General features: G+C 44.2%; 1 protein-coding gene across 1 annotated transcript; it reads right to left on the bottom strand.

Annotated features, from left to right (window-relative positions):
* Positions 1 to 4072: 4072 nt before the first annotated feature.
* Positions 4073 to 9276, bottom strand: LOC311123582 (uncharacterized protein). The gene is made up of 3 exons (XM_084197820.1): positions 8465 to 9276; positions 5111 to 5584; positions 4073 to 4692 (listed from the first exon to the last, which is right to left on the bottom strand). The coding sequence occupies exons 1-3, from the start codon at positions 9030 to 9032 to the stop codon at positions 4649 to 4651; spliced, it is 1086 nt and encodes a 361-aa protein (XP_084053946.1). The 5' UTR covers positions 9033 to 9276; the 3' UTR covers positions 4073 to 4648.
* Between the last annotated feature and the right edge of the window lie 5949 nt (positions 9277 to 15225).

The following is a 15225-nucleotide window of genomic DNA, read 5'->3' as shown; positions in this document are numbered from 1 at the left end:
CGTACCTCTCCCAGAACCCATAGGCTCCTCTGGACCGTACCTCTCCCAGAACCCATAGGCTCCTCTGGACCATACCTCTCCCAGAACCCCATAGGCTCCTCTGGACCGTACCGCTCCCAGAACTCATAGGCTCCTCTGGACCGTACCTCTCCCAGAACCCATAGGCTCTTCTGGACCGTACCTCTCCCAGAACCCATAGGCTCCTCTGGACCGTACCTCTCCCAGAACCCATAGGCTCCTCTGGACCGTACCTCTCCCAGAACCCATAGGCTCCTCTGGACCGTACCTCTCCCAGAACCCATAGGCTCCTCTGGACCATACCTCTCCCAGAACCCATAGGCTCCTCTGGACCGTACCTCTCCCAGATCCCATAGGCTCCTCTGGACCGTACCTCTCCCAGAACCCATAGGCTCCTCTGGACCGTACCTCTCCCAGATCCCATAGGCTCCTCTGGACCGTACCTCTCCCAGAACCCATAGGCTCCTCTGGACCGTACCTCTCCCAGAACCCATAGGCTCCTCTGGACCATACCTCTCCCAGAACCCATAGGCTCCTCTGGACCGTACCTCTCCCAGATCCCATAGGCTCCTCTGGACCGTACCTCTCCCAGAACCCATAGGCTCCTCTGGACCGTAAACCCTCCCAGTCCAGCAGGTACTGTTCACCGGTTAGTCTATATTTCAGTCTACATGTTCAGATGAACTTCTGGCTAGCTATTGCCGCTAGCTAGCTGCATCATTCATCCTACTTCGCTATCAACTGGCCAGCTGCATCATTCATCCTACTTTACTATCAACTGGCCAGCTGCATCATTCATCCTACTTCGCTATCAACTGGCCAGCTGCATCATTCATACTACTTTACTATCAACTGGCCAGCTGTATCATTCATCCTACTTTACTATCAACTGGCCAGCTGCATCATTCATCCTACTTTACTATCAACTGGCTAGCTGCATCATTCATCCTACTTTACTATCAACTGGCTAGCTGTATCTATCATTCATCCTCATTTACTATCAACTGGCTAGCTGTATCTATCATTCATCCTACTTTACTATCAACTGGCTAGCTGTATCTATTATTCATCCTAATTTACTATCAACTGGCTAGCTGTATCTATCATTCATCCTAATTTACTATCAACTGGCTAGCTGTATCTATCATTCATCCTACTTCGCTATCAACTGGCCAGCTGCATCATTCATCCTACTTTACTATCAACTGGCCAGCTGTATCATTCATCCTACTTTACTATCAACTGGCCAGCTGCATCATTCATCCTACTTTACTATCAACTGGCTAGCTGCATCATTCATCCTACTTTACTATCAACTGGCTAGCTGTATCTATCATTCATCCTCATTTACTATCAACTGGCTAGCTGTATCTATCATTCATCCTACTTTACTATCAACTGGCTAGCTGTATCTATTATTCATCCTAATTTACTATCAACTGGCTAGCTGTATCTATCATTCATCCTACTTTACTATCAACTGGCTAGCTCTATCTATTATTCATCCTACTTTACTATCAACTGGCCAGCTGTATCTATCATTCAACCTACTTTACTATCAACTGGCTAGCTGTATCTATCATTCATACTACTTTACTATAAACTGGCTAGCTGTATCTATCATTCATCCTACTTTACTATCAACTGGCCAGCTGCATCATTCATCCTACTTTATTATCAACTGGCCAGATGTATCTATTATTCATCCTACTTTACTATCAACTGGCTAGCTGCATCATTCATCCTACTTTACTATCAACTGGCCAGCTGTATCTATCATTCATCCTACTTTACTATCAACTGGCCAGCTGCATCATTCATTCTACTTTACTATCAACTGGCCAGCTGCATCATTCATTCTACTTTACTATCAACTGGCCAGCTGCATCATTCATCCTACTTTACTATCAACTGGCCAGCTGTATCTATCATTTATCCTACTTTACTATCAACTGGCCAGCTGCATCATTCATTCTACTTTACTATCAACTGGCCAGCTGCATCATTCATCCTACTTTACTGTCAACTGGCCAGCTGTATCTATCATTCATCCTACTTTACTATCAACTGGCCAGCTGCATCATTCATTATACTTTACTATCAACTGGCCAGCTGCATCATTCATCCTACTTTACTGTCAACTGGCCAGCTGTATCTATCATTCATCCTACTTTACTATCAACTGGCCAGCTGCATCATTCATTCTACTTTACTATCAACTGGCCAGCTGCATCATTCATCTTACTTTACTATCAACTGGCCAGCTGCATCATTCATCCTACTTTACTTTCAATTGGCCAGCTGTATCTATCATTCATCCTACTTTACTATCAACTGGCCAGCTGCATCATTCATTCTACTTTACTATCAACTGGCCAGCTGCATCATTCATTCTACTTTACTATCAACTGGCCAGCTATATCTATCATTCTACTTTACTATCAACTGGCCAGCTGCATCATTCATCCTACTTTACTGTCAACTGGCCAGCTGTATCTATCATTCATCCTACTTTACTATCAACTAGCCAGCTGCATCATTCATCCTACTTTACTATCAACTGGCCAGCTGCATCATTCATTCTACTTTACTATCAACTGGCCAGCTGCATCATTCATCCTACTTTACTATCAACTGGCCAGCTGCATCATTCATCCTACTTTACTGTCAATTGGCCAGCTGTATCTATCATTCATCCTACTTTACTATCAACTGGCCAGCTGCATCATTCATTCTACTTTACTATCAACTGGCCAGCTGCATCATTCATCCTACTTTACTATCAACTGGCCAGCTGCATCATTCATCCTACTTTACTATCAACTGGCCAGCTGCATCATTCATTCAACTTTACTATCAACTGGCCAGCTGCATCATTCATTCTACTTTACTATCAACTGGCCAGCTGCATCATTCATTCTACTTTACTATCAACTGGCCAGCTGCATCAAGTAAGGATATGGATGCATCTCAATAGTCTGAACCCAAGGATATGGGTGCATCTCAATAGTCTGAACCCAAGGTTATGGGTGCATCTCAATAGTCTGAACCCAAGGTTATGGATGCATCTCAATAGTCTGAACACAAGGTTATGGGTGCATCTCAATAGTCTGAACCCAAGGTTATGGGTGCATCTCAATAGTCTGAACACAAGGATATGGATGCATCTCAATAGTCTGAACCCAAGGTTATGGATGCATCTCAATAGTCTGAACCCAAGGTTATGGGTGCATCTCAATAGTCTGAACACAAGGATATGGATGCATCTCAATAGTCTGAACCCAAGGATATGTAAATCACTAATATCGATTAGGGGGGGAAATCAGGTTGTACGTGCTGTTGAAACTAACACAACTAAAAAAACACATGGAAATGGGAGATATCTTTTACCTCACTGGTTGGAGGACAACCTGCAGAAGACAGTCAGCTACATTTTAAGTGATGCATTTAAATTCAGGGGTCCCCAAAACAAAGACAAATTCAATACTTATTTGTCATCACTCATATCGATATCATGTTGAAATAAATTGCAGGAGAGGGGGGAGATGAGGTTGCACGTCCTGTTAAAACTAACAGCTCAAAAACCACACGGAATCTGGGAATAATGTGTACATCACTGGTCAGAGGACAATTTGTAGAAAACAGCTAGCTACATTTAGAAGTGTTGCATTTTGATTCAAGTGGGTCGCCAACGTGGTAAGTGTAACACAACTCATTTCAGAGCCTGGATTTTCCCCCTGATGAGGCTAATATCCATATCACGCTGAAATCAATAGAACAGGGGGAAAACGGTTGGGGCGGCGCACAATTGGCCCAGCGTCATCCAGGGTAGGGGAGGGAATGGCCAGCAGGGATGTAGCTCAGTTGGTAGAGCATGGCGTTTGCAACGCCAGGGTTGTGGGTTCGATTCCCACGGGGGGCCAGTATGAAAAATACAAAAATAATGTATGCACTTGTAAGTTGCTCTGGATAAGAGCGTCTGCTAAATGACAAAAAATGTAAAATGTAAATGGTTCTACATTGTAAAATTCATTAAAATACTCATACAACAATGTTAAAACATTGTGACATTATTTAATTGATATCATGAAACAACTCCTTCATGTATGTACTTTCTGATGTTTAATCAGAGTTCTTTTAGCAGCGTATCTCTTGCCACATTGACCACAGCTATAAGGTTTCTCTCTAGTGTGTGTTCTCAAATGTGCCATCAGGTTGCTTGATCGACTAAAACTCTTCCCACATTGATCACAGCTATAAGGTTTCTCTCTAGTGTGTGTTCTCAAATGTACCTTCAGGTTGCTTGAATCACTAAAACTCTTCCCACATTGATCACAGCTATAAGGTTTCTCTCTAGTGTGTGTTCTCAAATGTACCATCAGGTTGCTTGATCGCCTAAAACTCTTCCCACATTGATCACAGCTATAAGGTTTCTCTCCTGTGTGTGTTCTCTGATGTACTATCAGGCAGCTTGATCGACTAAAACTCTTCCCACATTGATCACAGCTATAAGGTTTCTCTCCTGTGTGTATTCTCTGGTGACTAGTCAGATGGCTAGATGTAGTAAAACTCTTCTCGCATTGATCACAGCTATAAGGTTTCTCTCCTGTGTGCATTCTCAAATGTACCATCAGCTTGCTTGATCGACTAAAACTCTTCCCACATTGATCACAGCTATAAGGTTTCTCTCTAGTGTGTGTTCTCAAATGTACCTTCAGGTTGCTTGAATCACTAAAACTCTTCCCACATTGATCACAGCTATAAGGTTTCTCTCTAGTGTGTGTTCTCAAATGTACCATCAGGTTGCTTGATCGCCTAAAACTCTTCCCACATTGATCACAGCTATAAGGTTTCTCTCCTGTGTGTGTTCTCTGATGTACTATCAGGCAGCTTGATCGACTAAAACTCTTCCCACATTGATCACAGCTATAAGGTTTCTCTCCTGTGTGTATTCTCTGGTGACTAGTCAGATGGCTAGATGTAGTAAAACTCTTCTCGCATTGATCACAGCTATAAGGTTTCTCTCCTGTGTGCATTCTCAAATGTACCATCAGCTTGCTTGATCGACTAAAACTCTTCCCACATTGATCACAGCTATAAGGCTTCTCTCCTGTGTGTATTCTCTGGTGTATAGTCAGAATGGTAGATGTAGTAAAACTCTTCCCGCATTGATCACAGCTATAAGGCTTCTCTCCAGTGTGTGTTCTCAAATGTACCTTCAGGCAGCTTGAGTGAGTAAAACTCTTCCCACATTGATCGCAGCTATAAGGTTTCTCTCCAGTGTGTGTTCTCAAATGTACCTTCAGGAAGCTTGAGTGAGTAAAACTCTTCCCACATTGATTACAGCTATAAGGTTTCTCTTCTGTATGGATTCTCATATGTCTTTTAAGGTCTGCTGAAGAGTTGAATATCTTCCCACAGTCAGAGCAGCAGTGAGATTTCTTCCCTGTGGATTTCCGCTGGTGTTTCTTGAGGTGTTCAGATCTGGAGGGACTCTTCTCTGACTTCTCAGCTTCATGATGTTGTTGAGGCTCCCCAGAGGATCCACGATAGTCACGTCTCACTTCTGTGTGAATGACAAAGTCAGACAGATGGTTAAAGGGCCACAACAGCAGAAATACTGTTTATTTGAGGTAAAAGGTGATGCCCAGAGCGTACCCATGAAGCTGTACAACAATTGACATCTGTTAAATTATTTGACAATTGTCTTAAGACAGTCAAGTGAGCAATAATAGTAATATTTTGTCTTGTTTTCACATTAGTAGTAACATCGATGATTGTAGGCTAGAAATATTAATAGCCACAAAACATATGAACAAAATCATCCACTGTGAAAGTTGATACTTGCAGGCCCTTCATATGTAGGCTATGAGCAGCACTTCGTTAAATTGATCAAATCAGTTATTGTTTTCCTTGATCAAACCGTGAGCAACACCTGTCAAACTCATTTCTCTCAAAACACAGGGATGTCGATTCCCACGGGACTAGTATTACCAGAGGACCTTGGAGTTTGCCAAAAAACAGTAGGTTATTCTGGCTTGAATTGTTCCTCTCCTGCCATGTAAAAATGACTGACATGGCAGATTCAGACGGGACTAACATTACAGATGTGGTGTTTTGTGCTTGTGCATATAATTACATTCAGAACCGCGGACAGCGACAGTATCCAAAGCGGGAGAAAGTACACTAAAATGTAAAATGTTAGAGCGATGGACTGTGCCATCTCCGTGGCCTCCACAAAGTCTTGTGCACCAGCTGTTCCCGACGACTGTATGATCACTTTCTCCTTAGCCGATGTGAGTAAGACCTTTAACCCCTGTAAATCTAAGCCGTTGGGGGAGGGGGTGTAAACTGACATATGGAATTGTTTTTAAATGGTCGTACTATGGATTACTTAAATTACTTAGAATGAAGCAAATTTGCGTCAATTGACTCCAAGGGGTTAAACAGGTTAATCTTCACAGACAGATTACCAGGACGTGTACTCAGAGCATGCACTGACCAGCTGGCAAGAGTCTTCACTGACATTTTAAAACGTCTCCCTGACCGCGTCTGTAATACCTACATGTTTCAAGCAGAGGCATTAATATGGAGTTGGTCCCCCCTTTGCTGCTATAACAGCCTCCACTCTTCTAGGAAGGCTTTCCACTAGATGTTGGAACATTGCTGCGGGGACTTGCTTCCATTCAGCCACAAGAGCATTAGTGAGGACGGACACTGACGTTGGGCGATTAGGCCTGACTCGCAGTCGGCCTTCCAATTCATCCCAAAGGTGTTCGATGGGGTTGAGGTCAGGGCTCTGTGCAGGCAAGTCAAGTTCTTCCACACCGATCTCGACAAACCATTTCTGTTTGGACTTTGCTTTACGCACAGGGGCATTGTCATGCTGAAACAGGAAAGGGCCTTCCCCAAGCTGTTGCCACAAAATTGGAAGCACAGAATCGTCTAGAATGTCACTGTATGCTGTAGCGTTAAGATTTCCCTTCACTGGAACTAAGGGGACCGAACCATGAATAACAGCCCCAGGCCATTATTCCTCCTCCACCAAACATTACAGTTGGCACTATGCATTGGGGCAAGTAGTGTTCTCCGGGCGTCCGCTAAACCCAGATTCGTCCGTCGGAATGATCACTCCAGAGAACGCCTTTCTACTGCTCCAGAGTCCAATGGCAGCGAGCTTTACACCACTCCAGCCGACACTTGGCATTAAGCATGGTGATCTGTGCCTTGTGTTCGGCTGCTCGGCCATGGAAACCCATTTCATGAAGCTCCCGACTAACAGTTATTCTGCTGACGTTGCTTCCAGAGGCAGTTTGGAACGCGCTTCAGCACTCGGCGGGCCCGTTCTGTGAGCTTGTGTGGCCTACCACTTCGCGCTTCAGCCGTTGTTGCTCCTAGCATCTCTGTCGACAAAACAGCCTATCGACCAAACAATCGACCAGTCGACTAGGGTCAGCCCTAATAAAAATGAAAATACATTTGCAGAATATTATACAATGACTTATCAACAGCTCCAACAATTTGACCCCCACAGGAAAGCCTCAATGGCAGATATAGAAAGACCCATAAACTGTATAGCCATTGATTCTTTAAGAATATAACTTTTAAATGCCTCAAATGTTTCAACTGTCTTACCCCATCAGAAACCAAAACATAAGCTCATATAACGCCACTGTTTGTAAACAAACACTGTATAGCCTCAATTTGGTTAAAACTGTGATTTTGACCTTATGGGTGGCCAGTCCTTGTATTCATAGTGTAGTGAATTCCAGGGGTAGCCCTGAGCTGGACTCAAACCTGGATCCAGAGACTGTCAAGCCAACACCTTATAACTGTTATACCAAGATGTCTGAACTTCTTGATGAGGTCGCTAGGTTTTGGGTTAAGGTTGCTACAATAGCTTTCTCTATACATTTGAGAGTGGTTACATTTCTCCAGCCCCCATCCCTCAGCTGTTTACCAAACCAAGTCTAAGAGCAGCCATTTTGTTTCTGTTTAAATCCTAGGTTGTCCCTTTAAAAAAGCCACACATCAATCAATCAACCAATGTGCAGTTCAAACAATAACAAAGCTGTCATTCCACCACTGTTTTGGTAATAAGATGAGGATGGGGCTGGAGAAATGTAACTACTCTCAAAATCATAGACAGACCTATGGATGCAAGGACTGACCATCCATGACATCAATATTATAGTTTTAACCATGTTGAGGCTATACAGTGTTGGTTCACATTGTTTCTAAACATTGGAGTAAAAAAAGCTTATTTTGGGATCTGATGGGGTACGACAGTTGAACTAAGCTTATGAGGCATGTGTTATATTCTTCAAGAATATAAATAATTTAAAAGTCCAAATATGGATGTAGCAACTGCAGATTTCCCCTTTAACACCACACATCAGTTCAACAACTGCAGAGTTTGTGCCTCTGTTTTTAAGACAGTACTTACTAGTGTTAATCAGGGCCCGGTTTCCCAAAAGCATCTTACTGCTAAGTTCATCATTAGAACCATTGGATGCCTTAAGGTGCCTTTGGGAAACCGGAACCAGATATCCAGTTTCCTCCTCTTCGTCCTCCTCCTTTTTCGATGTGACAGTCATCTCCCACTCCTCCTCTTTCACTCCAAAAACTACATCTCCCCCTTCTTTCACTGTAACATCCTCCTCCTCTTTCACTCTGAACGCGTCTTCCTCTTCTTTCACTGTAACATCCTCCTCCTCTTTCACTCTGAACGCGTCTTCCTCTTCTTTCACTGTAACATCCTCCTCTTCTTTCACTCTGAACGCGTCTTCCTCTTCTTTCACTGTAACATCCTCCTCCTCTTTCACTCTGAACGCGTCTTCCTCTTCTTTCACTGTAACGTCTTTCTCTTCTTCTTTCACGGTAACAGCTTCACCCTCTACTTGTTTTTGTATTGTAACATCCTCCTCTTCCTCCTCCTCTTTCACTAGAGCTTCTTTCTCCGTCCAGCAGACCTCCTCTTCTTTAGCAGGAGGAGAGTAGCTTAGTGAGCTCATGGTCGGGGATGTTAGCTAGCTAGGCTAGTGCTAACTTAACCAGCCAGCTAGCTGACCAATAACAACAACACCGTAAATATGAAATTAAATGGGATAACTAACTAGACGACAGAAGTGGGTTTAAAACACAGTGGCTAATATACACGAAAGCGTCTAAAGAGCTTTATTGGTTGGGCTATTTTGTCTAGCAAGCTACCGAGGTGTCTGACTAACTGTTGCTGCTGTTGAAAGAAGCGTCCCGTCCACTAGATTATACGTCACACTAGCAGCATAGCCTTAAAGTCCCACATCGCCATCTGCTGACTGGAGTGGGTAACGAAGTTGAGTAAAATGTAGATTTTATTTTCAGACAAAAAGTGAAAGGGTAGGAAGCATGAGTTTTTACTCACCAATGTAACAACACAGTGGCGTTTTAAAGACGTAATAACGTAGTTGTAGTCATAATCTGGTTACCTATAAGTACAAACATTGTTATGTTTTTGGGGTTATTACATATTTATTAACTTATTTCCAATATCTTCTAAACTACCCACAATGCACTATTTCTCAACATCATATTGATCTAGACTGTGCTACAGTTTGTATGCTAGCCCCTCTAACGAAAGGTTTAATTACTCTAACCTAAAAAAAATACTTGTTACTCATTGATAATTGGCGTCCACTTTGTCTTTTAAATAACGATTCTAAGCTAATAGCTCTGGTTTTGGATGCCATTATAGATGAGTCCCGGTCAGGGTTGATGAGAAATAGACTAATCTAGAATAATGTCACACTGGTATTAAATATCATAGATTACTCAGATTTGGTCTCTGATGAGAGTTTTATTCTCTTTTGGGATTTTATAAAGCCTTCGATACATTTTAGTCATTTTAGCAGACGCTCTTATCCAGAGCGACTTACAGTTAGTGAGTGCATACATTTTCATACTGCCCCCCCCCGTGGGAAACGAACCCACAACCCTGGCGTTGCAAGCGCCATGCTCTACCAACTGAGCTACAGGGATAAAGTAGAACATTACTATTTTTCATGCCCTTAAAACATTTGTCTTTGGAGATTTATTTTGTAAATCTATTAATACTCTATATAGAAATGATAATAGCTCTATCAAATTGAAAGCAGAAATGTACTTAATATGCCATTTAGCAGACACTTTTATCCAAAGCGACTTACAGTCATGTGTGCATACATTTTTACGTATGGGTTGTCCCGGGGATCGAACCCACTACACAAGCGCCATGCTCTACCAATTGAGCTACAGAGGACCACAAGGTTTGAATTAATGTGGGGTATCAGACAAGGGTGACCAAGTTCACCTCTCTTCCTATTAGACACACAGCTTCTTACTTCTCATATTAAGAGAAGTGTTTTAAAGGGTATTTCCACTGCAGGAGATCATTATTAGTCAGTTAGCGGATGACCCCACCCTCTTTCCATTGATCATCCTTGAGATGTTTCAACAACTTGAATTGGAGTCCTCCTGGGGAAAATTCAAATGATTGGACATGATCTGGAAAGGCGCACACACCTGTCTATATAAGGTCCCACAGTTGACAGTGCACGTCAGAGCAAAGACCAAACCATAAGGTCGAAGGAATTGTCTGTAGAGCTCCGAGACAGGATTGTGTCGAGGCACAGGTCTGGGGAAGGGTACCAAAACATTTCTGCAGCATTGAAGGTCCCCAAGAACACAGTGTCCTCCATCATTCTTAAATGAATACGTTTGGAACCACCAATACTCTTCCTAGAGCTGGCCACATGACAGCCCACTTGGAGTTTGCCAAAAGGCACCTAAAGGATTCTCAGACCATGAGAAACAAGATTCTCTGGTCTGATGAAACCAAGATAGAACTCTTTGGCCTGAATGCCAAGCGTCATGTCATTTACATTTACATTTTAGTCATTTAGCAGACGCTCTTATCCAGAGCGACTTACAGGAGCAATTAGGGTTAAGTGCCTTGCTTAAGGGCACATCGACAGATTTTTCACCTAGTCGGCTCGGGGATTAGAACCAGCGACCTTTCGGTTACTGGCACAACGCTCTTACCCACTAAGCTACCTGCCGCCCTGTCCGGAGGAAACCTGGCACCATCCCTACGGTGAAGCATGGTGGTGGCAACATCATGCTGTGGAGATGTTTTACAGCGGCAGGGACTGGAAGACTAGTCAGCATCGAAGGAAAGATGATCGGAGCAAAGAACAGAGAGATCCTTGATGAAAATCTGCTTCAGAGTGCTCAGGACCTCAGACTTGGGCGAAGGTTCACCTTCAAACAGGACAGCGATCCTAAGCACACATCCAAGACAATGCAGGAGTGTCTCTGAATGTCCTTGAGTGGCCCAGTCAGAGCCCGGACTTTAATCCGATCGAACATTTCTGGAGAGACCTGAAAATAGCTGTGCAGTGAAGCTCCCCATCCAACCTGACAGAGCTTGAGAGGATCTGCAGAGACAAATGGGAGAAAATCCCCAAATACAGATGTGCCAAGCTTGAAGCGTCATACCCAGGAAGACTTGAGGCTGTAATCACTGCCAAAGGTGCTTAAAAAAAGTACTGAGTAAAGGGTCTGAATACTTATGAAATGTATTATGGTGTATTGTGTGTAGATTGATGAGGGGAAAAAACAATTTAATCCATTTTAGAATAAGGCTGTAACGTAACAAAATGTGGAAAAAGTCAAGGGGTCTGAATACTTTCGAATGCAATGTAAATGCAACATTTAAAGTTTTGATTTCATGAGCCTGAAATAATACATTTTTCATACACACAACATTTTTGTTTATATCCCTGTCAGTGAGCATTTCTCCTTTGCCAAGATAATCCATCCACTTGGCAGGTGTGGCATATCAAGAAGCCGATTAAACAGTATGATCATTACACAGGTGCACCTTGTGCTGGGGACAATAAAAGGCCACTTTAAAATGTGCAGTTTTGTCACACAACACAATGCCACAGATGTCTCAAGTTTTGAAGGAGCGTGCAATTGGCATGCTGACTGCAGGAATGTCCACCAGAGCTGTTACCAGAGAATTTAATGTTCATTGCTCTACCATAAGCCGCCTCCAACATCGTTTTAGAGAATTTGGCAGTATGCCCAACCGGCCTCACAACCGCAGACCACGAATATGGCGTCATGTTTGCGAGCGGTCATCATTGTGAACATAGTGCCCCATGTTGGCGGTGGGGTTATGGTATGGGCAGGCATAAGCTATGGACAACAAACACAATTGCATTTTATCGATGGCAATTTGAACGCACAGAGATACCATGAGCTGAAAATGTCCCAGTTCTTCCATGGCCTGCATACTCGCCAGATGACATGGGTGACATACCCATTGAGCATGTTTGGGATGCTCTGGATCAACAAGGTGTTCCAGTTCCCGCCAATATCCACCAACTCTGCACAGCCATTGAAGAGGAGTGGGACAACATTCCAAAGGCCACAACCAACAGCCTGATCAACTCTATAAGCAGGAGATGTGTCGCACAGCATGAGGCAAATGGTAGTCACGCCCCTACTTTTTTTAATTTTTTTTTATACAGTATCTCTAACCAACAGATGCATATCTGTATTCCCAGTCATGTTAAATCCATAGATTAGGACCTAATGAATATATTTCAATTGACTCATATGAACTGTAACTCATAAAAAACGTTAATTGTTGCATGTTGCTTTTATTTTTTTGTCTTCGGTCTCTTGGCCCCTTGAAGTGTCCCCTGTAGCCCAGTTGGTAGAGCATGGCGCTTGGCCCCTTGAAGTGTCCCCTGTAGCTCAGTTGGTAGAGCATGGCGCTTGGCCCCTTGAAGTGTCCCCTGTAGCTCAGTTGGTAGAGCATGGCGCTTGGCCCCTTGAAGTGTCCCCTGTAGCTCAGTTGGTAGAGCATGACTCTTGGCCCCTTGAAATGTCCCCTGTAGCTCAGTTGGTAGAGCATGGCGCTTGCAACGCCAGGGTTGTGGGTTCGTTTCCCACGGGGGGCCAGTATGAAAAATGTATGCACTCACTAACTGTAAGTTGCTCTGGATAAGAGCGTTCTGCTAAATGACTCACTAACTGTAAGTCTCTCTGGATAAGAGCGTCTGCTAAATGACTCACTAACTGTAAGTCTCTCTGGATAAGAGCGTCTGCTAAATGACTCACTAACTGTAAGTCTCTCTGGATAAGAGCGTCTGCTAAATGACTCACTAACTGTAAGTCTCTCTGGATAAGAGCGTCTGCTAAATGACTCACTAACTGTAAGTCTCTCTGGATAAGAGCGTTCTGCTAAATGACTCACTACTGTAAGTCTCTCTGGATAAGAGCGTCTGCTAAATGACTCACTAACTGTAAGTCTCTCTGGATAAGAGCGTTCTGCTAAATGACTCACTACTGTAAGTCTCTCTGGATAAGAGTGTCTGCTAAATGACTCACTAACTGTAAGTGGCTCTGGATAAGAGCGTCTGCTAAATTACTCACTAACTGTAAGTTGCTCTGGATAAGAGCGTCTGCTAAATGACTCACTAACTGTAAGTCTCTCTGGATAAGAGCGTCTGCTAAATGACTCACTAACTGTAAGTCTCTCTGGATAAGAGCGTCTGCTCAATGACTCACTAACTGTAAGTCTCTCTGGATAAGAGCGTCTGCTAAATGACTCACTACTGTAAGTCTCTCTGGATAAGAGCATCTGCTAAATGACTCACTAACTGTAACTCTCTCTGGATAAGAGCGTTCTGCTAAATGACTCACTACTGTAAGTCTCTCTGGATAAGAGTGTCTGCTAAATGACTCACTAACTGTAAGTGGCTCTGGATAAGATACTGCTGATTGGTCACTGCTGTCCTCTGTTGTGCTCTCAGAGAACTGGAGGTGTTGTTTCTTCTCTGATAGTCGACCAACAACCTGCTCCAGTGGGTGGGCTGATGAACAACCTGCTCCAGTGGGTGGGCTGATGAACAACCTGCTCCAGTGGGTGGGCTGATGAACAACCTGCTCCAGTGGGTGGGCTGATGAACAACCTGCTCCAGTGGGTGGGCTGATGGACAACCTGCTCCAGTGGGTGGGCTGATGAACAACCTGCTCCAGTGGGTGGGTGGGCTGATGAACAACCTGCTCCAGTGGGTGGGCTGATGAACAACCTGCTCCAGTGGGTGGGCTGATGAACAACCTGCTCCAGTGGGTGGGCTGATGAACAACCTGCTCCAGTGGGTGGGCTGATGAACAACCTGCTCCAGTGGGTGGGCTGATGAACAACCTGCTCCAGTGGGTGGGCTGATGAACAACCTGCTCCAGTGGGTGGGCTGATGAACAACCTGCTCCAGTGGGTGGGCTGATGAACAACCTGCTCCAGTGGGCGGGCTGATGAACAACCTGCTCCAGTGGGTGGGCTGATGAACAACCTGCTCCAGTGGGTGGGCTGATGAACAACCTGCTCCAGTGGGCGGGCTGATGAACAACCTGCTCCAGTGGGTGGGCTGATGAACAACCTGCTCCAGTGGGTGGGCTGATGAACAACCTGCTCCAGTGGGTGGGCTGGTGAACAACCTGCTCCAGTGGGTGGGCTGATGAACAACCTTCTCCAGTTGGCAGGCTTGCGAAGCAGTCCCTCCATTTGCCCAAGGAAGTTCTCAAATGGGAAACAAGAGATGTTGTCAAGGGCACTATACTTCTTGGCTTCGTCCTCTCCCTTGTAACAATTCCCCAGGTCGTTGCTGTAAATGAGAATGTGTTCTCAGTCAACTTAACTGGTAAAACAAGGGTTAAATAAAATAAATCAATCCTTGGCAGCGGTGCACCAATCCCATGCATGTTGTATGACACTTGTTATTTTCCATCAAGTTTGCTGCAGTGGTCAACAAACAGAACCAAGAGGCTGTGGGGCAGCTTGATCTGGAGTGTTACATTCAACAGGATGGTGATGCCAACTGCAAGAAGCATGGAGGTGTTGTACACTCGAGTTGGTACAAGCCCTTTCAATCTGACTGGCCCAGTGTACACGAGGAACTGTCTGAATTCAGTAGCTTTCCAGCGCTCAACTTCCTCCATGGATCTTTGCTTCCTGTTGAACTCGCACGGAACATTGGGTCTGAAGGTCATGAGTACTTTGGAGGTCTCCTTTACCACACTGGGGCGCCAATCTTGTTGCCAGACGTCCTTTTTAGCCAAAAGATGCAACAACTTCCTTGTCACTCCTAGTCACCAGATGTAATCCAGTGGGAACTG

This window comes from Coregonus lavaretus (genome assembly GCF_964263955.1).
Source record: "Coregonus lavaretus genome assembly, contig: HAP1_SCAFFOLD_135, whole genome shotgun sequence".
Classification (NCBI taxonomy): Eukaryota; Metazoa; Chordata; class Actinopteri; order Salmoniformes; family Salmonidae; genus Coregonus; species Coregonus lavaretus.
This window is presented reverse-complemented; position numbering and strand designations above follow the sequence as displayed.

What these genes read in the sequence shown, in the direction of transcription:
- LOC311123582 (XM_084197820.1), bottom strand. Translation starts at nt 9,032, where the DNA reads ATGAGCTCACTAAGCTACTCTCCTCCTGCTAAAGAAGAGGAGGTCTGC. An exon ending in CCGGGCCCTGATTAACACTA is followed by an intron (nt 5,585 to 8,464) that starts GTAAGTACTGTC and finishes TCATTCACACAG; the next exon opens with AAGTGAGACGTGACTATCGT. An exon ending in AGGAGAGAAGCCTTATAGCT is followed by an intron (nt 4,693 to 5,110) that starts GTGATCAATGTG and finishes GAAACCTTATAG; the next exon opens with CTGTGATCAATGTGGGAAGA.